We start from the raw sequence: 22477 nt of genomic DNA on the forward strand, positions 1-22477 counted from the left end.
GTCATTGCTTTATGCAGAGTTTGCAAGGTCACAGGGCTGTGACTTGTCATGTTTAGCCTGAGCTTGTTCTGACCTGCTTAAATCTCTGTTTTAACTTGGCTTTAACTGTAACAGAAATTTTCCTTCTGACCAGGTGGTTATGACTAATCTGGTTTTAAAATGAACCTAAGGAGACCCTAGGGTGAGGAAGAAAACATCAACAGCAGTCCTGGCAGCGAAGAACTCCAGTTAACAATGGCTATACCAACCACTTCACATATGCAAACACAGAAGCATTCACTTCTGGATCCGAAGCACAACACTAGGAAAACGGTTAGATACTAGGCAGTGTGTGTATTACAATTTTAGCTGTACTATTATTATCATTGGAGAGTTTTTCTGTTTAGTAGTATTTATTTCTTAATTTTCTTTCTTTTTCTGCAATAGTTCATTCTGGAAGACATCTACTACAACTAGCAACAACTTCTTGTCTTTACGCATAAAGTGTATTTACCTTTTGTCCACACCTAGCCTTTCAGCATTACACACCAATACCAACACAGAAAGAGAGGACACTCCTTTTGGTCTTCTTAAGATATTTATTTTGCAATTCCTGACACACAGATATTGGCTTGTGGCTCAGAGTTGCAACACCTGGCAACTCCAGCCCTGTATCTATATACTTTAAGAACTTCATATTCAGTTTATTTATGCAAGCATTTTCAAGTTTGGGATATTTGTATAAATATTTTGGGTTTATTCACACATAAAGAAGTATTCTTATTAAAAACAATTTGAGAAACTTACGTGTTCTACTCTGCTGCCAATACTCAGTACACCATGAATAAAAGTTGGAATGTTCTGGAAGAGGGATATAAAACAAATAAAAACCAAATTATTTAGATCTGATAACTTTAGTTTCTATCTGCTGAGGCTCAATAACCTGTTCTGGTTGAATGCAGTATCATCTGGACAGTTGCTCTGGTCCATTTCAAAGTTTCAAGAAATATTTTTGTATTTGGTAGCAAATCCCCTACCATTTTTGTTGAAAAATAAATAAATGTTGACATGGAAATAGGAATGCATGGATGCTGTTACATCTGGTTAGGAAAGTCAGCCATTTTAACCACCTCTGCAGTTATCTACATACCAAAGAACCTGCTGATACATCCAATGAAAACCATCCAAAACAATAGTACTTCCTCTCCTGAGACCTTATGCTCCTCCAAATGAAATCTACTACTGCATATACAATCTTTTTACATAGAGGAGATACAGGCTGAGGAAGCAAGAGGGGAGCAGAAGTAAACAGGGAGATAGGAATATACATGGACTCTCACACACAAAGATTGAATGGGAGACTACCAGAGAAGGAAACAGCACAAAGAATTCATCACGTGAGATAAAATGGAAAAACTGTAGGGACATCCTGAAGTACAAGAAGGTGAAAACAGAGCACTCAGATAGCCTAAAGGAGGAAGCAGCAAAAAGAGCATAATGAAGTATGAATCCACAAAATAAGACAGTACATGAATATCTCATCAAAGAAAGTTTCTTCGGGCTGAGCACAGAAGTTTGAGAATTTTTTTTTAAACTTATCACACCTAAATTAAAAGTTAAAAAAATCTCTTCCCTTCAGCTGATAAGAACATTTGCTATATCATTCTCCCCTCTGCACTGTTCTGCTTCTGTTTTAAGAAAGCAACAATATCACATTTTAAGTATCATTTGTTGAATGAGGGAAAAAAATAGTATTTAACTTGCACATCCAGGAAGTAATGGTGTCATTTTCCTCAAAGATATGACTCTTAGAAAGTTACAGGGGCCCCAGCCAACTATATTCTCGACTCTGCAAATACTTAGTAAATTACCCAAACTGTAATAAAGCCTATGACACTCTTTCTAGAAAGCTGCAATTCAACTGTCAGACAAGTTATTCACTCCAGCAAAAGGAAATGTCTAATTTAAGATAACATCCAAGATGCAAAAGGTACAGATTTAATTAACCTATTCTATTTGAAAACCTACACAAAGTTAAAATATAGTACTTACGACAACTTTTTTCATTAAATCACAAAGGTCTTCCAAAACCTCTAAATCACAGAGTCTCTTCCAATTCCAGTCTAAAATCTGTGAGCTGCTCAAAAACAGAATAAGTTTGTATTTAGGAAAATAATACTGTATTATATGGTCATCATTACTACTATTTACGGTAATTAGATCTAAGCAGGACCATAGTTACAAACTCAATAGTTACAAATGTTATCCAGGAAGACAACATCAGCTGCTCTGGATAGAGACAGAGAGCTGACATCATCTAGTTGGGACTTGTGCAAAGCATTTGACACTGTCTTACATAACATCTTTGTCCCTAAACTGGAAAGAGATGGATTTGATGGATGGAACACCCAGTGGATAAAAAAATGGCTAGTTAGCTGCACACAGAGAGTGGTGGTCAATGGCTCATCTGCATGGTGGAGGCTCACCACTGGTGATCGGTAACAAGTGGTGTCCATTAGGGGTCAGTGTTGAGACCAATCCTGTTCAACATCTTTATCGGCGACATGGACTGCAGGATTGAGTGCACCCTCAGCAAGTCTGCCAACAACACGAAGTTATGGGTTGCAGTTGATACACTGGAGGGAAGGGATGCCATCAAGAGGGACCTTGACATGCTTGAGAGGTGGGCTGATGCCACCCTCATGAAGTTCAACCAAGCCAAAGGCAAGATCTTGCACCTGCACTGGGGCAATCCCAGGCACAGCTACAGGTTGGGCAGAGAAGCAGTCCAGAGCAGCCCTGCAAAGAAAGACTTGGGGTTTTTGGCTGATGAGAAACTTAGCGTGAGCCGGCTTCAGTGTGCACTCACAGCCCAGAAAGCCAACCATATCCTGGGCTGTATCAAAAGAAGTATGACCAGCAGGTTGAAGGAAGTGATCCTGACCCTCTACTCTGCTCTTGTGAGATCTCACTTGCAGTACTGTGTACAGTTCTGGTGTCCTCAACATAATGAGGACATCCAACTGTTGGAGCGAGTCCAAAGAAGGGCCACGAGGATTATAAGGGGGCTGGAGCACCTCCCATACAAAGGCTAATACAGTTTGGGCTGTTCAGCCTGGAAAAGGAAACGCATTCTGACCATAACTAACTTAGGTCACTGGTAAAAAGTCCTGTAGTCAGTTTAACCGCTACTGAAAGTATACAACGAACTTTCACAGACAACCCCAAACAAACAGAAAAACAACCCAACCCAAAACAAAGGCTAATTAAACCACTTTGAGAATATGATTACTTACTTCAAATCTGATGCCAAAGAATTACTTTCACTTTTGAAGAGAAGAGGCCAAAAGATGAGTATTTTAATAACATTGCAGCATTCTATTAATACATCAACTGGCTGACTGCACCACACTTCACAGGGGTGAACATCTTCTAGAAAACAGTTAGGAATTAGACTACCCAATTCAGAAATTACAAGTAACCAAAGCCAAAATAAACATTCAAACCAACAGTAGATTCCATGCTGTATTCTTAAGTACTACGTAACCAAAACAACTAAAATTTAAACACTCTAAATACACCTGGCAACTTGAAGTGTTTTATAAATTGAAGGAGAGGAAATTTATATGGAGGCATAGAAGCAGTATGTATGGAAGAATACAGGTCTGCTAGCAGGCTTTACATTTCTTGCTCAAGAAATTGCCTGTGTTCTGAACTGCACGGATATGTTATCAATTTGGTCCTGAGGGAGCTGGTGTATGAAGCTGCTAAGCCACTGTCCATCATATTTGAAAAATCATGGCAGTCAGGTGAAGTTCCTGATGACTGGAAAAAGGGAAATATAACCCCCATTTTCAAGAAGGGGAAAATGGATGACCCGGGGAATTACAGACCAGTCAGTCTCACCTCTGTGCCTGGAAAAATCTTGGAGCAGATTCTCCTGGAAGGCATGCTAAGGCACATGAAAAACAACAAGGTGGTTGCTGACAGCCAGCATGGCTTCATTAAGGGGAAATCCTGTCTGACCAATTTGATGGCCTTCTATGATGGGGCTACGGAACTGATGGACAGGGTTAGAGCAGTTGATGTCATCTACCTGGACTTGTGCAAAGTGTTTGACACTGTCCCTCATGACATCCTTGTCTCTAAATTGGAGAGACATCAATTTGATGGATGGACCACTTGGTGGATAAAGAACTGTCTGGGTGGCTGCACACAAAGAGTTGTGGTCAATGGCTCAGTGTCCAGCTGGAGACCAGTAATGAGTGGTGTCTCTCAGGGATCAGTGTTGGGACCAATCTTGTTCAACATCTTTGTCAGCGACATGGACAGTGGGATTGAGTGCACCCTCAGCAAGTTTCCCAATGACACCAAGCTGTGTGGTTCGGTTCATACACTGGAGGGAAGGAATGCCATCCAGAGGGACCTGGATGCACTTGTGAGGTGGGTTGATGCCAACTTTACGAAGTTTAACCATGAGAAGTGCAAGGTCCTACACCTGAGTTGGAGCAATCCCAGGCACAGCTACAGATTGGGTAGAGAAGAGATTCAGAGCAGCCCTGCAGAGAAGGACTTGGGGGTGTTGGTCAATGAGAAAATGAACATGAGCCAACTTCAGTGTGTGTTTGCAGCCCAGAAAGCCAACCGTATCCTGGGCTGCATCAAAAGGAACGTGACCAGCAGGTCGAAGGAGGTGATCCTGCCCCTCTGCTCTGCTCTCGTGAGACCTCACTTGGAGTATTGTGTGCAGTTCTGGTGTCCTCAACATAAAAAGGACGTGGAACTGTTGGAACAAGTCCAGAGGAGGGCCACAAGGATGATCAGGGACTGGAGCACCTCCTTTATGAAGACAGGCTGAGAAAGTTGGGGCTGTTCAGCCTGAAGAAGAGAAGGCTGTGTGGAGACCTCATAGCAGCCTTCCAGTATCTGAAGTGGGCATGTAATGATGCTGGGGAGGGACTATTCATTAGGGACTGTAGTGATAGGACAAGGGGTAACGGGTCAAAACTTAAACAGGGGAATTTTAGATTGGATCTAAGGGTGAAGTTCTTTACTGTCAGTGGTGAGGTACTAGAATGGGTTGCTCAGAGAAGTTGTGAATGCTCCATCCCTGGCAGTGTTGAAGGCCAGGCTGGAGAGAGCCTTGGGTGAAATGGTTTTGTGTGAGGTGCCCCTGCCCATGCCAAGGGGGTTGGAACTAGATGATCTTAAGTTCTAATTAATTAATACAGCATGCTGCTAAATGAGGAGCCTAGAAGGGCTGTGAGCTGTTTAATGGCTGTTACTGTTCAAGGTAAAACATGAGCCCCTTCCATTATTTTCTACAGTAAGTCCACAGTAGTGTGGCTCATAGCAACATGGCACAATAAAATTAGCAATATTATTCCCTTTTTTTTCTCCAGATGCCATTATATGTATGATGCATGGCTCTTTCAAAAAATATATTTCTTTTCCCTCAGAGATTGTCTTTAAAAGGTAAAGATCCTTTTTACACTATTGAGATGGTATCAATCATTCTCGGAGCAGAAGCAGTATTATCTGAGATCCTGAATATACGCAAAAATCCATTCTACATAGTTGGCTGTGTTCATATGAGTTTCCAACTTGTTACAGTTTTGAAGAACTTGACATACTCTTGAGCCACTTGATTTTCTGCAACTAAAAATTATTTTTAAATATTGTAACTGCAGAATTTTACCTACAAAGATCAACTTGAATGTATCTTTAGATCTATACAGCTACAATATAGCTACAATTAACACAAAGGTAATGAACCCAAGCCTAAGTCACCATTCTGGAACATTAATTGCCTGCATATATGCACATATTACTGAGGATTTACCTGTTCTCGCAAATGTACAGCAGTCTTTTGCACATTACGTTAAGACAAAAAGATGAGAATTCTTCCAGTATAAAAGAACATACTAATTCTTCTGCTCAGTAATAATAATTTTCTACTTTTCAGACAAAATAAGGAAAAAAAGTGAAATATCAAAAGATCTAAACACAGCATGAAAAGTGTATCAGAAAGTATGTAATACTGGTTTAGTTTATGTACCTGTTTTAGGCTTCTGTGGTGATCTCTGTACAAACACTGCATGACCCTAAAGATAAACATATTTTTTAACATTGACTGATAAACTGTTTTTAAATATTAAACCAATATAAATTGTTTACATCCAGGGAAGAGAGGGATGAAAGTGATTTTTACATCTTGTCACTGACTTTTTTTCTCAATAAAAGGTAATTATTGAACATACTTAGACCAGTATAAAAGGTGCACTTTGGCAGACTATTATTCTTTCAGTGGCAGAGTTTCTGGACATACCAGCATGCTATGTGCAAAGTTGACTTACTATGTGCAAAGATGAGTTACTAACTTGACCTAAGGTGGTGACAAGCAATCATGTGATTTCACCCAAAGCATCATTTCTGAACTATCAGAGTGTTACATGCAAATCAAAGGTTACTCTCAGAAATAAGTTGCTATAAGATCAACATAGTTAACAGACCATGACACCCGATGACAAAGAGGAAAAAAAAATTAAAATCAGTTAAATTTGAAAGATGAATGAACATCTCCTTGAGTCCACAGAGCAGATACTACTACAGTATTTAAAACCAAAACAAATCACACACACACACCCCAACACACACCCTCTGTATGTCAAGCTCAAGGTGGTATTCCCATCAAAGCAAAGTTGAAAAAAAAAGATTTAGCACCCACACAGAATCAAGGGCTTTCTTTTCATAGCACAGCACACACATCACCTTAAGAGATAAAATGTCTAGTATCTTATGTTAACACAGCTGTTAAAGTACTTCATTCTGTCAACAGAACACACAGGAAAAAAAATAATCTTTATTGATCTAAACAATTTCTAATGACATTCAATACTGGACTGGTAAATTCAATTTACCTCTACTTTTAATTTGTGCTCCAGAAGAATAACAGTAGGCCAGCCAGCCTGCATTTTGCAGCAGCAACACTTGGATAAATAACTTATAACATTTCTAAGGCTCCTTAAGCTTAGCAAGTCAGGGAAAATAACAGTAAAGAAAAACAATCTTGCACATATTAAAACAGAAGAGTACTACAGTTTATTCAATAAAAGAAACAACTAAATGAGTAGAGGCTTTATTTGGCACTAAGGGCTAGAAAAAAAATTGTAAGAAATTACAAGAACACAGAATGGGTGAACACTGCTGTTAATCTGCAGACGAACATACATGAACTAAGCTGTGATTGCTCTGCAGTTGTAGGAAGTGAATCTGTCACTTGGAGATATAGTATCCTAAATATGGCTTAGATACACAGCCAAACAGTTGGTCATATTCTCCTAATAGGACCTATACATCACCATCTCATTTCACATAGCTGTATATGCATTAAGTAAAACTTACTCAATACGAGGATACACAGTCCCTATGCTATACACCAATTTAGTACTTTTGAAAGTGAATAACAGTGGTATAAGGTACTTTTGCATCAGTTTGAATTAATCAACACTAGCAATTACTCTGCAGATCAGATATAGGCATAAACTCCACTGGAACACCTTGCAAGCTTTTCATCTAGTTCCGATCCTACTTACCAATTCACAGCAAGATTTACGATCAGCATAAAAAGCCAGGCCTGCAGACTCAGACTTGAATACAGGTTCACCCATTGTACATGATCCTGAAAGAAAAGGATGATGAGAAAGGCATGAAGGGAAGAAGCAACTAACACATGCTTTGAAAGACTTGAAAGATCACATTAAATTACACTTTGTAAGAGTTTCACGGAAGATGAGTTCTTATTTTCACACAGCATAGGTTAATGCATGAAGCAATAACTTGAAGCATCAGTCAAAAGCAAGTTAAATCGACTGACATTTTTCCGAGTCCCTGACGCCCGACAATACATACTCCAGCGCGCTCCCTCACAGCAAGCAGGCGGCAGAGGGACGGACAGTTTCTACCAGCCGGGTAGGGGGCAGCATCCCAGAACTATAGCCACGTCCCAGCTGAACGGAGTTAGAGCCCCGGGCAGCCCCACCTGATAGACCCAGCGCGGCAACCCCGGCCCAGGCCGCGCATCCCTCTGCTGCTCGGCGGCTCGCCCGGCAGCACCCGTCCCTTCCACAGTAGCGCCCAAAGGCGAAGCTCGAGCCTGCCGGGCTCCCCGCTACTGTTACACCCTGGAAAAGCCGAGGCTCGCCACTGACGTGTCGCAGCCCAGCGTCTCCCGCAAGGACAGCCCTGCCCGTGCTCGGTCCTCCTAGGAATAAAGAGCTTCAGCGATCCGGAGGAGCTCCGCTGCGGCTCCCAGCGCCGACAGCACCAGTGCCCGCCTCAGGCTGACCGAACTGGGCCCGGCGTCACTCCGCCGGCAGCTGCGGAGAGATGGGCATCACCCTCCCGGACCTAGCCCCACATGGACAAAGGGGGCTCAGGAGCCCAGCGAGACACGGGGAGGTGGGAAACACCGGCCGCCACCCCACTCACCAGCTGCCGCCTCAGCCGCTATCCCACAGCTCCTCAGGCCCGCAGCAGCTCCCACCGCACCCAGCCGGGCTCTAGCGACTGGCTGGCTGGCTGCCGCCTGACGTCAAGGGAAGTCACTGGTTCCGCTCCTGCTGCCGCGAGAGGGCCCAAAGCCGGCTGGGCTTGTGTGCGCATGTGCGGGATGAGGCCTGGCGGGGTGGCTGATTGCCGCTGTCTTCCTGCTCTTCCTTCTAGCCGAGGCCGTGACCCCGAAAGGGAGGAGGCAGAGGAACGGGGGTGCGGGCAGGTGGTGGGTCCGCTGTGGGGCGAGGAGGTTATAGGTCGGTAACATCGGGGTTCCTGTGTGTGGGCGAGTGAAACCGCGGGCGCGTGCGAGGCTGAGAACGGGGTCGCGCACCCACGAACAACCGGGAGGGTGTTCCCAGAGTGATTGACCAGGAAACCTCTGATAGCGGCTGACCGTGTTCTCCGTGTGTCGTCCTCCCCCCTCCACACCCTCCATTCTCCCTCCGTAGTTAGGGGGAAGAGACGGACATGGTTGAAAACTCTCCAGCCCCACTGCCGGAAAGGGCAATATATGGATTTGCTCTTTTTTTAGGATCGTGGTTTGGCTTCAGTAAGTATAAAGCGTGCTGAGTACTTCCCCAGGAAGTGTTGCTTTGTTTGCGAGGCCAATGTAGTTCCCGATAAGACCGCCTGGAAAGGATCAAACTTGTATGACACTGCCTGTTGCAAGGGTGTGTAGTGAACTGAGATGAGTAGGCTTGTCTGCTGTTACAAAGATGTGTCATTGTCTTTTGCAATTTCCTCGTGCTTTGTTTTGAACCTTATTAAGGGACCTTTAGTGGTATTACAGAGTCAAATTATTTACAAATTTTCTACATTCTTTTGTTAGCTTATTTTACTTGAATGCATCCATGATCGTTATTCAGTAACCACTGTTGATGCTAGTGGTGTAACCTTCCCCACCCAAATATTGAAATCGAAAAAAACCAAGTCATTCTGGCCAAGAGCAATGGAGAATGATTAGGGTTACAACAATATTTCTTTGTTGGTGTGACAGGTGCTTTGGCATATCACAGAGTGCCAGGTTGGAAGACTTCAAGAATCATCTGGTCCAACCTTTCTTGGCAAAGCGTGACCTAGACTAGATGTCCCAGCACCCTGCCTGGCTGGATCTTAAAAGTGTTCAGTGTTGGAGAACCCACCACTTCCCTGGGGAGATTATTCCAATGGCTGGGGATTCTTATTATGAAAAATTTTCCTGTGTCCAGTTGGAATCTTCCTGGGAATAATGTGTGCCTATTACCCCTCATCTTTTCCTTGTGACTCCTTGTAAAAAGGGAGTCTCCATCCTCTTTGTAGCAAGCCTTTAAATACTGGGGCAAATACCCTGCATGCCCCCACAGGACCAAGGCTTGAAAGGGTGAGGACACTTTTTCAACACAAGAAAAGGTGCTGCAACTACACTGTAGTCAAAAAATAAACCAGGATCCTACTGTATGTCTCACCCTTACAAAGTAAGAAGAAATGAAAGTATTTTATTTCTGTTACAGGAAGCCACTGCAGTTCTGCAGCTTGTGTCACTGTTTGGCTACTAACCTGTTCCCTTCAAGTTTTGTTAAACTTTTGTCTGGATTTGTTGTTAGGAAACAAAATTTGTCGGTATTGTTTTTGTTGACATGAAAATGATTATCTTGCCAACAGTCAGTATTTCCAGTAACAGCATCTGACCAGTTCTATCCAAGCACTGTAATTCTACTAACTTTTCTCAACCGCATGATTCACCATGTGATCATTTTCTGCTGTGTTTTCCACATCCAGAGTCATCTGACATCCTTCTACTGAGGGCTTTCTTTGTTTTACGGTTCAACTTGCAAGAAATTCTTGTCTGTCTATATAGGAAATCAGAAAGTAAATGTTAAAGCAAATATAAAAATATAAAAATGATACCTTATAACTACCAACAAAACATTGTGCCTGTGTTGGGCAAGTTTTGTCCCTGAGACACATATTCTACAACGTTTTAGTTGAGCTACTTTGGTTTAGTGTAAAAGCAAAATACTGCTCTAAAACTAGCGCAGGAAGTGTAAACCACTATCAGTTGTACTGTTGTAACCTCTTAATTCTTTCATGCAGTGTTGTACCTCATCTGGGCTTATGTTCCTGAGACTTGGCTGTTCTCATTGGGACTAACATACTGGCCTCAAAAGTAAGTTCAGCCAGTTGAACTTTTTAGCCTGAATATGTGTAAATGTTGGACACCCTTAAATATCCTCAAATAACAAAAGTTGGGTTTTTTTTGTTGTTTGGTGTTTGTTTTTTTTTTGTATAGTGGCCCTGTATTTAATCCAGGTTTTGATGATGAAGTACTCTAATCTTTTTGAAGCATTTTATTTATGTAAATAAGTATCTATGCTGAGAAAAGCAATAGTATTTGAATGTTTTATGATAAATTTGTTCTGAGGAACTTTGCCAGTGAGAAGACAGTAAACTTTATAGAATCATAGAATAGTTAGGGTTGGAAAGGACCTTGAGATCATCTAATTCCATCCCTACTGCCGTGAGCAGGAACACCACATACTAAACTGTGTCACCCAAGACTCCATCCAGCCTGGCCTTGAGCACTGCCAGGAATGGAGCATTTATCACTTCTTTAGGTAACCTGTTCCAATGCCTCACCACCCTCATGGTAAAAAACTTCTTTCTTATATCTAATCTAAACTTCCCCTGTTTAACTTTGAATCTGTTACCCCTTGACATTTATTTAAAGATTTAAAGACTGATAAACTTGTATTTCCTCAGCCCCATACTTTGGCCAAAAAGCAGCCAGTGGCTGAATACTTCCCTTTCTCTATATAAAACAACAATACTGTATTATCTTTTTCCTGTCTTTTCCCTTTGTATAAGACATATCTTTCCAGTTTTTCAATGTACTCCCTAAGAGACTTTCTGGAGGAATGTTATTCCCAGGATGATTTCTGTCATCCCTTTTCCTTAGGCCTATAGGTTGTACAAAAATAGTATTCTTTTTAACCACAGAGTGTATCTTCAAAACATAAATAAAAAAATCTCCAACACATAGGTAAGAAATCTATTTGAGGATCTATACCAGACTAGCTATGGTGACTCTGCAGTCAGTAATAATGGGAGAGGCCACAGCCCCTATTCAGAGGTGGTGTTTCTTCTCCTCTTGGCTGAGTTTGTGCAAGATACAATAACAACTGCTCTATTAAAACTGTTGTATCGTTAGGTGTTTGTTATTATGATATGTGAATTTTAAAATCTTCTTCCTCAGATACTGGGCAGTTGCTTTGCCAGTGTATCTACTGGTTGCTATAGGAATTGGTTATATATTACTTTTTGGTATTAACATGATGAGTACAGCTCCACTTAACTCCACACATACCATTACAGGTAATTTTATTTGTTTTTCTGTTTTGGGTTTTTTATTTTTGGTACTCAACTGGTAACTTCTGTAAATGTATACATGTAGCTGTATATAATATAAAGCAAATTTTAAGCCTTTAAATACTTTGATCTAGAAAAGGAGTTCTTGGAAGTACTGAAGGACTAGAATGAAAAGATAACCATGAGCCTGACTCTTCCCTCTATGCCATTATATGGCAGTGGTTTCCAAGTAGCAGAGAGTACTTTGTTCGTAAAACAGACCACTTTGGAGGAGCAGGGGTTAGGCATATAAAGATCTGCAAGGTTTGCACCTTGCATTTCAGAATCACAGAATCCCGAGGGTTGGAAGGGACCTCAAAAGATCATCTAGTCCAACCTCCCTGATGGCCATCTTATTATACCTCAGCAAGATGGGCTTTTCAGCATTACTTATAGCAGCTAAATTTATGCAATATTGCATTATATAATATTCCTTGAAAGAAAAAAAATATCTATAAGAAATTAAATGTTCTTATTCTTTCCTGCAGATAACTATGCAAAAAAGCAACAGTGGAAGAAATTCCAGGAAGAAGCAATTCCAGCACTGAGGGATATTCCCATCAGTGAAGTAAACAGAATGTTTTTCCTTTCTGAAAAAGGAATCTGCAATAGCAGATAGTCATTAAGATCTGTTTTAATAAAGGATTAGTACAAGTGTTACATAAGACAAATCAAAACCTCTCCAAGCTAAAAGTAACCCAGTCTCTTTCTACTTGCAGAAAAAAGTTGGGGGTTTTTTGGGTTTTTGGGGTTTTGTTTGGGTTTTCGGGGTTTTTTTCCCTGAATCTAACTAAGTTTATGTTAACGTATTTCCTTGAGATGGCTTGATTTTATTATACATGCACCTTAATAACATGCACTGGTATGAGAATTATGCCACATTAATTTATCTAACCATTCTTGTGAGTTTAAAATGTTGTTCTATTGCGTGCAGATTTCTGCTTGTAATTTCCCTCCAAGAATGAAAGAAATAGCTTTCAGACATAGCTTAATTCTGTTTCTCTTTGAATTCAGGGAGGGAAAATGTGTTCCACTGGTCAAATGGAAGTTATGTTAATTTGAAGTGTTTACATTGTAAATACCCAGTTCTTATCTGTAAATATTAATAAAATGTAGCTAACTTTTACTTGTTAAAGGTAGTAGTTTTCCTGTGATTCCATCATATTTGTTCTGGGCAAAGGTGTATAGTGGTCCACTTTTCTTTACACAATTCTTTACTCAGCAAAATATGTTGATTTCCTCCCTCTTGCCCATAATCAGTGGGCTTCTTGAAATGCAAAGATTGCCAGAAATAAGGAAGGTAGGTTGTGAAGATTTTCTGAAACAAATCTTGAAATTACTTTTTTTAACCATTCTTAAGAATACTGAAACTAGATTCTGGAAACACATAAACCGGCAGGTCCATGTTATTATAGCAGAAGGTGCGGTAACTTGCTATAGCAGCGATTCAGATGTTTCTCAGACAGTGGATTTTCTTTCAGGTGTGCGTTACTGTGCAGAGAAACAGTTTTTATTGCCTTTCTTCCAAGAGTCACATACCCAGTTATCTTCAGCAGTCAAGGTTATTCAGCTTGGTTATAAAAGCCAGTGGATAGAGCTTCATTATTGTTTGTTAGGTCTATAAGCCTATTTCTGACCAGCGGAGAATTTAGTTAAAAACATCACTATTTCATTAAAAAGTAAGAAAGTTTTGAAAATTTGTGTGAAGAATCTTAACCAGTTCCTTTAGAAAATGGTCAAAACAACCATCAGTTGCTGTGGGAAGTCTTAAGACCTGGTAACAGTCAATCTAATATAAATATAAAATCTGTTGTTTTTTCATCCTCTTTAGTAGTTTGCTATTTTTTTCCACCTGTGTTTGAAGAAAAAAAAACAAACCTGCTACATGTTATGGGTAGGAGAAAAATCCCTTCTTAATAAAGGTAAAAATACATTTCAACATTTCACTCTGAAATTGTAAATTTTAGGTATATTGTTGTTTAGAGACATTTCACAAGAGTGTTTGTACATAAGCCTGATGACTGTAGATTGGTACGTTTGATGGTTATAGGCATGATTGTGAACTTTTGTTTTTCAGTTTGCCCCCAGTTGCTGTTGTTTCCCCCTCCTGCCATGCTTTTGCCCTTCTATTAATTTTATGTGCTCAAACGCTTATATATGGGGTGGATTCAAGATTTTGTGATCAACAGACATGAAGGTGTATTTACTCTTGTGAATAATGCAATGTTGTAGACATTGAACTATTGACTGTAATTTTTTTTTGTGTAATTTCTACTTGTGTTCTACATTCCTTTTGCTTTCTGAGAAAGCAATTTCGTTTTTAATTCTAAACTGACAGCAAGTGAAGGCCACGTTTCTGGTATCATTTGATGTAGGGATTAATTTAGTCCCCTGTTAAGGATACCCAAATCCCTTCAGGATAAAGAAAAGCTACTGGAAAATGCCCTCAAGCCCTGAAAGCACACAAATTAAAGGACTGTAAACCTTCAACAAAGATTGTATCAGTGATGAATCAGCCATTTCATTTAACTGCAAACCGCACAATTATGGGAAAACTAACAGAGGCACCTAAGTGAGTAGGCAAACTGGGGCCATTTGTTTAAGTAAACTTGGAGGCATGAAACTCAATCTTTGCTTTTCTGTCACTACTGGGTAGTGGTTCTTCAAAGGCATTGTAGTGACCTTTTCTTCAACTTAGGAGTAATGTTTGACACTTCAGAAATTGCCTTTGTGATCGAAATATAGCCAGTTGTCTAAAACACTGTCATTGGGTGAATAAATACATTGTAGGGAATTGCAGGTATCTGGGATCTATCATTCCACTGTCTTGCCCGTGACTGTGATTAAGGAAAAGATAGGCAACTCTGCTAGCAAAAAGGAGAGATTCATCCTTTTGTAAATGCACAGCACACTTACAGCTGTAGTTATTTAGTGGGGTTTATATAGATTTTGCCTTAAATATTATTCAGAAAAAAAAAAACCCTGAAATGATTGAACTGTGTTCCTAGTAGTGCCTTTCTTTACAAAACATACCTATTCACAGATGGGATATCAGGTATCCATTCTTCTCAGAGACTGAAGAAAAACTAAACAAATAAGGGCAAAACCCCAAATTTGCCCCCATTTTCACCCTTTTGACTTACTGGTGGTGTGTTATAGCACAGCCTCTAGTAACAGAGTTACACCAACTGCATTGTCCCTGCTGAAATAAATGGTGAAACCACCCCTTGCATTTTAATGCACCTTCTAGGATTCTTTTGCAGTTTTATATATTGGAGACTGATGGTATTTTACACATTTTGCTATAAATGTAATCTTGTAAAGCAGGTTCCCCCCAGATGGTGTTTGAATTAATGTCTATGTAGACATGTCACAAAAAAAAAAAAGAGTTCCGTTCAGAATGAAAAGGTTTTATGCCAAAGGTAATAATAGAGTTGTTGTTGCTGAATTTGTGTAAAGGTGGTAGAGTATGTCTCTCTGCTTTCCACCTTAGCTGTAAGGAGAAGAGTAGTAGCAACACAGACTGTGTTTATGATGTTGAAGTTGAGAAGTACTGAAAGAGAAGAGAGTCATGCAACTGATTTAAAAAGGGAAGCTATCTTGAAATTGATTCTGATCTTTCTTATTGTAATGTGTTGAATGCCATAAGCATGGACGCTTCAGTGCAAATGTATGCTGTATGCATATGAAGTAGTAGAATTCTTTGTGTAGCCACCTAATTTCATTTTATTGTAAGCACTGGTAGAAGAAGCTGCCACTTTGACATCAACAGTGAGCTACAGCAAAAGAGGTAAATGATCTTTTGTGCAGTTCAAATGTATAAAGCCCATGAAGTAAAATATGCAGGCACACATGAGTGAGAGGTTAGCACAATTCTCTGTGTGTTTGTGTTTACTGTTCCTACAGATTGGATGGCTGGAAGAAGAAAAGGAAAGAAAAAGCAGCATGGCATCTCAAATGTTATTTCAGTTTCTAGACATGAAAGTGATGCCCTTACAGGAAGAGAAAGAACTTGTTTCAACAGTAGTGAAATGGAGATGTCTTTGAGATATGCAGGTATACTTTTGCTGTTATCTGATGCATTCTGAAGTGTACAGGCTGTCTTAAGAATATTTAGAGCTTACTATGATCTGATGATCTTTAAGATAATCATTGTGATTGGGGGGTATAAACAAAAAGGTAAGTAAATTACTCTAGATATTTTATGGCAAAGCTCAGATACCAGTAAGTGCCATCAAAGACCGTCTCATATGAATCAGAAAGCTGTAATATTAGATGGTTATATTGTTGCTGCAAGCAGCATTTCTGTAAAGTTAAAAATTGCCCTGAATTGGGCGGGCTCATACTGCCTATGAAGCAGTTAGTGTGCCTGAAGCTTTTCTAAGAGTAGGACAGGGAAAATGTGTATTTTAGTTCCATAGTGCAGATCTCTCTGGTATTCTGTTGGTTCATTGGTACACGTCCATGCAAGGTGGTCTATAGACATTAAAAATGCAACTCTACCTCCAACAGCAAGTAAAGTGTGCATAAGGAATGATGGTAAAGTAACAGGTTTTTACATTCTTTTTAGTGGAACTTGAGATGCTGTGAGTTAAATCAGGAAAAGGTAGGCTAAAAATACACCTTAAGGAGGAGAAGTGGTAACTGTCGAAACAGTGAACTTCCCAACTCTCATTCAATATGACAATGGAGGTAATAGTGTGGTAGTCTAGTGTTCTCCCCTGCTCCAGCATTGTGCCATGAGAGTGTAACATTGATATCTTGGCTGTATCTCTAGCAATTCAGTTTGATAAGTTTGAGTAATAAAAAGTTATGAGATCTTTGCCTTAATACAGTGTTTCTCTAATACCTAATTCACATTCATGCCAAAGCTCCCCCCTACGGAAACTTACCACTAAAGCTCTTTTGAAAAAAAGCTTTTTGAGTACTTGCTTTCCTTACCAGGCAGTTTCTATGGACTTCAGTTTCAGTTTTGGGTGTAAATGGTAAAGCATTTCGGACTTACAAGCAGGACAGTTAATAAATGATTTTGTGTAAATATATTTTGTTCCATAATGCATCTTTTCCATCGGCACTTGAGTCTGAGTGGCTAAAATGTTTAACTCAAAGTCCTGCTTGCTGCTCTACTATTAGCTCTCCAGTCAGCTCTAAAACAAGTGAGATGAATGGGGTTTTTTGTATGCCTCCCTCTATTCATGAATGGAACTGTATTCCGAGGAGAAAGTTTTGGAAGCATTTAGTCTTGTTCTGCCAGTTCCCTTACAGAGAAATTGCCAAAGTAAATTTTGTTGGCATGCTGTGCAGTTTCTGTATCAACTTAAATCTCAGCCTTTTGCTAAAACCAGATGATAATTTAACCCAGCCTGAAAATCACAATTATGTTTAATGTAATTTTAAATAGTATATGTTTCAGAGAAGGGGGTGAATTTTGTTTCCTGAGCTTATAAAGCTGCTATTTGGAAGATTGCTTTTTCCTTAGTTGTGACAACTTGGTCCTACTGCTGTTGTCATTCTCTCAGTATAAATGTAGCTTACGAAAAAAAATGTGATTGTGATAGTTGTTTTTCCCTTATTGCAAATTATTCCTGCATTACTAGTAATAATTTAGCATTATTTTATAAAAAATACTCAAAGAATTTTAATGTCATGCAAGGATATTATTCCCTTGGATCTATGTATCCTCCAAGATCTTGTCTTGGAATATCTTAGAAGCAGAATTCAAGACTGTTTTATGAACATACTTTAATTTTGATTTTTCACATGAATACATGCAATAGAAGTATAAAAGTGTAGGCGTTATCTGGATAACTCCCCAGCAGTCATGTACAAGTGGAACATGAACTTATCTTTTGCTCTTGTAATTTTAGACAAAGATAATCAAAAGGTAGCATTTGCTGGAAGCATTGAGCTACTAAGGGAAGTTATGTGAAACAGAGATCTTGAGCCAACAAATTAATATGTAAAATGATGTATTTCTAGTCTTGTCTTTGAAGCAGTAAGCTCATGATGAACTCACTATTTGGGGATGCTTTGTCATCTTTTTCCTGTAAATGTTGTATCATTTTGAGGTTACTGACATCTTACCAAGGTCAAACTGCAGATGAAGTAACAAACCAGAGCTGAAAGTTAACTCCAGCCAAATAATAGAAATGCTATATTTCTATTAGTTCGCTTTTAGTCTTCTCTTATTTTTAACAACCTGTAAGGAATCACAATGCATATTTTATTTAGTGTGCAAATAAGGGTACTTTAATGTTGTAACATGAAAAGACAATTATTTGATGAAAAAAAAAAGGCTAATACAGGTTTGGCTTTGTCTGATGATTGCAGTTAAATATTGCCAGTCAGGTAAATGGTACGGTATTGTTACCTTAATTTGAAATGGAATTTCACAATACAGGGGAAACCAAATGGAATGTGTAGCAGAGACTGAGAAACAGAATCAGTTTAGACCAATGCAATGTTGTCAGACTTCAGCAGATGTGCAAGGTGATTTGTTTGAGTATTTCTAACAGCCTTTGGCAATATTGTCATTCACTATCCAACAGTATTTTTCTAATATCAGTGTCTGTTCTACTGCTTTAAAGAACACACTTTTATTAAGATATTTTTTTCTGTTCCAGAGGAGTGGATTTTTAACAGCACTTTCTTATGTCATTAAATCTACATCTGATGCATTGGGGATGTAGCTCATTTGTGAATATTAAAATGGCTGTTTCATGAGTGACCAAAGATAAATATAGCAAATATCCTGCCTCCAACACTGGCTAATGATGCCTGCTGTAATAGTGTCGTGGTTTAAACCAAGTCCCCCAACTCCTGGAGAGTTAGGAAGGAGAATCCAAAGAATGTAGCCCCCACGGATTGAGATAAGAACAGTTTAATAGCTAAGGCACAACACAAATCACTACTGCCATTACCACTACAAATAATAATGATAAAGCCAATAACAAGCGAAAAGAATACAACACCCCACCAGCCACCGACCCATAACTCACTCCACCCTGCCCGGCTGAGCACCGCGTGCTCCCTCCTCCATTTTCTTCCAGAGCTCTACCCTTCCAGCTCCCTCTCCCAGTTGCATCCTGGGCATCACGTGCTATGGTATGGAATACCTCATTGGCCAGCCTGGGTCAGGTGTCCTGTCTCTCCTTCCTCCCGGTCTCCCTTCCTCCCCAGCAGAGCACGTGCTCAGAAAAGGCCCTGAACAAAAACACCCTCAAAACATGCTCGCTATCAAGCAACTGTTCCCAGCCCAGAAGTCAAAACACAGCACTGCACCAGCCACAAGAAGGAGAAAAAATGACTGCTACTGCTCAACCCATGGCAAATAGTAAGAGCAAAGATTAGAGAAAGAAGCTAGTAATGTTTCCCCAGAATGCTTCCCCAGCCTGCAACAATATGAAACTTCTGAACCAGATGTGATATGTTTTATATTTTTTTCATTAAAATCTTTAATTTACTTTTTATAAGTAGGTAAACTCTTAGTTTCAACAACATCACAGCGTAATCACAAATTGGGTTAAGTATTACTTCCTTTTGAACTTGCTTCTTACTGCTTAAATTTCGTATTCAGTCATTCTCTCCAAGCCACTCAAGATAGTATAGACTATGTTTATTATAGAAACACAATCAAAGAATGGTTTGTAGTTTCCATGGGCTGGAAGGGACCTTAAATATCATCTAGTTCCAGCCCCAGGGACACTTTCCACTAGACCAGGCTGCTCAAAGCCCTGTGGTGCCAGCCTGGCCTTGATATACTTACTATACTTCAGGCTGAAAAGTTCTGATCTGTTTGTGTAATCTATGTACTTGATCATCCTTTCCCCCCCCCCCCCCCTTTATTCCATTCATGTCAGATGAATATAATTTTCCAAGATACAGCAGACCTACTGCTCTCATTTTGGGTAGCTGATGTGCACTTTCTCAGTGGCCTCTTGTCTGGGATTTGCTGTATCTGAAAATTCCAAACAAGTTAAAAACATTCAGATTCTGCCTGAACATGCTACCAAGAAACTTGGAATAAGATGCCTCATCGAGTATTGATGTGGTTCTGTTAGTATGTACGGCCACTGTCTACACTGTATCTTGTGTTTTTGCATTGTTTGTTTTAGTAGTTACCCCACTGGAAGCTGCTCCAACTGACCAACACTCCTAGAAAATAGTTATTACACTGAAGGCAGTGCTTTCTATTTCTCAAAATATTCAGAAGACTTCATCAATTAAAAACTGATTTAGGACCTGTCAGTGTTCTGGCATGCTGCTGCCAGCAAGTTCAAGAGGCTTTTTCACACATCTCAGTGAGCCACTTGCCAGTGCAGACTGGTTGACCGCCAGCTGTCTGGTGTCAATAACCAGTCCTCAACATCAGCACATAGTTCCACCTGTTGATACTTACCCCTCCAGATCAAAACATCTCTCCTAAATGCAGGAAGATCAGTCTCAGTTGTAGCTGAAGCTGGCCCCCATTTATGTCGTGTTCCTGCAGCTGTTAGTTCATCATTGCTATCCTGAGACTGTAGTAACACCTGCTCTTGCCATGAATCTATGTCCGCAAGCATGCACTGGCCAGAAAAAGTTAGAAAACTGGTGTTTTCTAAAGATGGGACCACAGCCCACTACCTGCCATGTGCAGGGCAGGCACTGAAGCTATAAAGGAGGAAGTCAGAGGCAGCATGGTCTCAAAAGAAAGGTAAGGACTAGCAAGGAAGAACCTAGAGTGTGCCTTTTATGTAGTGCATTCCTAAATGGTGACAATATCTGTATAAGGCAAATGGCTCTTCACTGTTGTGTGTTGGGGAGCACTGTGCTGTGTGGGTATTGTGCGGTAACTGCCATTTCCACAGGGGATGGAGTTGGTTCCTTCAACATACCCCTCCAGGTTCCAGTAATCCTCAACGCAGGCCTGAGAAATTCAGCAGTAACCAGGTTAGTTTGTGACGTAGCACAGGTTAATATGGCAGCGCAGCTGCACAGGTATCTTAAGAGGCAAGAAGAAGCTCTGTTCAGAACTCTAAGGTGAGCATGGAACACCATATGTTGGGAGTGAACTCATCTGAACGCTGACGGAGATGAGAGCTTCTTGCAAGGAGGAAGTTGGGACTTTACGTAATTTGACTGCTGTATAGAATGTCATCACCAGCCTGTTAAGTGTCTTTGATGCTTTTCTGTTTGATTGTGCTACAGATTGAATAATGATGGAGCTGGAACATACGTAATTTTAGTGTACCATATGAGGGAAGTGAAAGACCTTTAAAATGTCTGTATTTTAATTCCATATGTTGGGACGTGAAGATGGTGAGTGGGTGAAACGTGAAAGCTGAATTTTTGCATGTCACACCAGGGTTTACAATTTCAACTGGTTTGTGTTATTTTGTATGTTATAGGATGCTGTCTTGTGTAAATTTAATTAATATGTCTACATTTTAGTATGTAAATAAAAATTGTAAAAAAAACCCCTCTGTTCTAATATATTAATTCATTTGGAATCTGAATTTGCTGTGCTAAGAATTTAAAACACTATCATGTTGTTTGGTAGTTCATTTTACTAAGAAGACCTGACACACAGGGTAAGTGGCTCTGACAGCTATCTGAGCTACCAACAGTAGTGTAGAAAAGATCAAGAATCTTGGACTCTGCCTTTGCCTTGTCTCTGGAGAAACTGTGGAGAGAGTTTTCTTTGAGATAAGATACCCGAAGCATAATAATTATTGAAACATAGCAGGGCTAAATAGCTAATCCTTGAGCTAAATAAAAAAAAAAAAAATGCTGGCACAGCAAGACAAGTACTGGCAAAATCTCTGAGCGTATACAGTTTATGAAAACAAAAGATTAAGTGGACCAGGTTATACCAATTCTCTGAATGAAACAAACTGTGCTGAAAAAGCAGGTTTTGCTAGTGAAATAACAGTATCAGAATAAATGTGTCTACATTTATTGTAGATGATTATGAAAATCAGTAACTTAAGTCTTCCTGAACATTAAAAGAAGTATCAAGGTAGTAGGATACATATTTAAGCCTCACCAGATGTGAATGAGCAGTAAGTCACTTACATTAAAATCATAGATTCAAGCACACTAAGCTACAGAAATAAGATCTGTATATTTTGGTGAAGACAAAAAGGTAGCATATAGTGGTTTAACATATTGTTCATAGTTTTTAATAATGACTATTTTCTGACACTAAAGTACATCTCTGATGACAGGGAGGAACCTCATGTCCGAATAAACATTCCCCCAGAGCTAATAAGCAATAGTCTTTGTATTTTAAATAGTTTCTTCCTTAGATTCAAACATTATGTTTCAAAGCTTTTGGGTTATTTTGGCTCTGTACATTATATTATTTTGCCCCATAATCAGTTCTATTTTCATTTTATCAGAACTGCAAAGTAAAAAATACTGAGTAATTAAGTTCAGTGCTCTTAATGTTCTTAATCCATGCTACTTAAACCGATTTGATTCAAACCTTACAATCATCTGTTTAGCTTAAGAGTTTTGTTTAAAAGTCTCTGAAAACATGAAAGGATTTCCTCTTAGTTTCCAGTTGCATTGACTCATT

The 22477-nt window shown here is 39.7% G+C and overlaps 2 protein-coding genes across 4 annotated transcripts in view; one reads left to right on the top strand and one right to left on the bottom strand.

Annotated features, from left to right (window-relative positions):
* The window catches only part of TTC3 (tetratricopeptide repeat domain 3), a 68479-nt gene extending 59960 nt beyond the window's left edge, over positions 1-8519 (bottom strand). The window contains exons 1-6 of one of the 2 annotated variants that reach the window (XM_034060053.1): positions 8470-8519; positions 7575-7660; positions 6038-6083; positions 3276-3408; positions 2032-2116; positions 787-840 (exon numbers count right to left, since the gene is read on the bottom strand). In XM_034060053.1, coding sequence (XP_033915944.1) covers positions 787-840; positions 2032-2116; positions 3276-3408; positions 6038-6083; positions 7575-7649 — 393 coding nt within the window. In that variant the 5' untranslated portion in view covers positions 7650-7660; positions 8470-8519. Of the gene's footprint in view, positions 1-786; positions 841-2031; positions 2117-3275; positions 3412-6037; positions 6084-7574; positions 7661-8469 lie in introns of both variants that reach the window. The other variant, XM_031051322.2, reaches the window with a different exon arrangement.
* Positions 8520-8659: 140 nt separating this feature from the next.
* PIGP (phosphatidylinositol glycan anchor biosynthesis class P) lies at positions 8660-13058 on the top strand. Of its 2 annotated transcripts, none has more exons than XM_031051423.1 (5): positions 8660-8745; positions 8985-9085; positions 10609-10681; positions 11768-11886; positions 12408-13058. In XM_031051423.1, the coding sequence occupies exons 2-5, from the start codon at positions 9004-9006 to the stop codon at positions 12536-12538; spliced, it is 405 nt and encodes a 134-aa protein (XP_030907283.1). In that variant the 5' UTR covers positions 8660-8745; positions 8985-9003; the 3' UTR covers positions 12539-13058. The 2 variants fall into 2 exon arrangements, with proteins under 2 accessions (XP_030907283.1, XP_005151735.1); XM_005151678.2 differs by having other exon boundaries at positions 8710-8789.
* The last annotated feature ends 9419 nt before the right edge of the window (positions 13059-22477 follow it).

Source organism: Melopsittacus undulatus, chromosome 2, assembly GCF_012275295.1.
Source record: "Melopsittacus undulatus isolate bMelUnd1 chromosome 2, bMelUnd1.mat.Z, whole genome shotgun sequence".
NCBI classification, from domain to species: Eukaryota; Metazoa; Chordata; class Aves; order Psittaciformes; family Psittaculidae; genus Melopsittacus; species Melopsittacus undulatus.

Excerpts from the sequence above, each read along its gene's own strand:
- PIGP (XM_031051423.1), top strand. The coding sequence starts at position 9,004 with ATGGTTGAAAACTCTCCAGCCCCACTGCCGGAAAGGGCAATATATGGA. Across the intron at positions 9,086-10,608 it reads AGGATCGTGGTTTGGCTTCA|TGTTGTACCTCATCTGGGCT; the intron begins GTAAGTATAAAG and ends TCTTTCATGCAG. Across the intron at positions 11,887-12,407 it reads CTCCACACATACCATTACAG|ATAACTATGCAAAAAAGCAA; the intron begins GTAATTTTATTT and ends TCTTTCCTGCAG.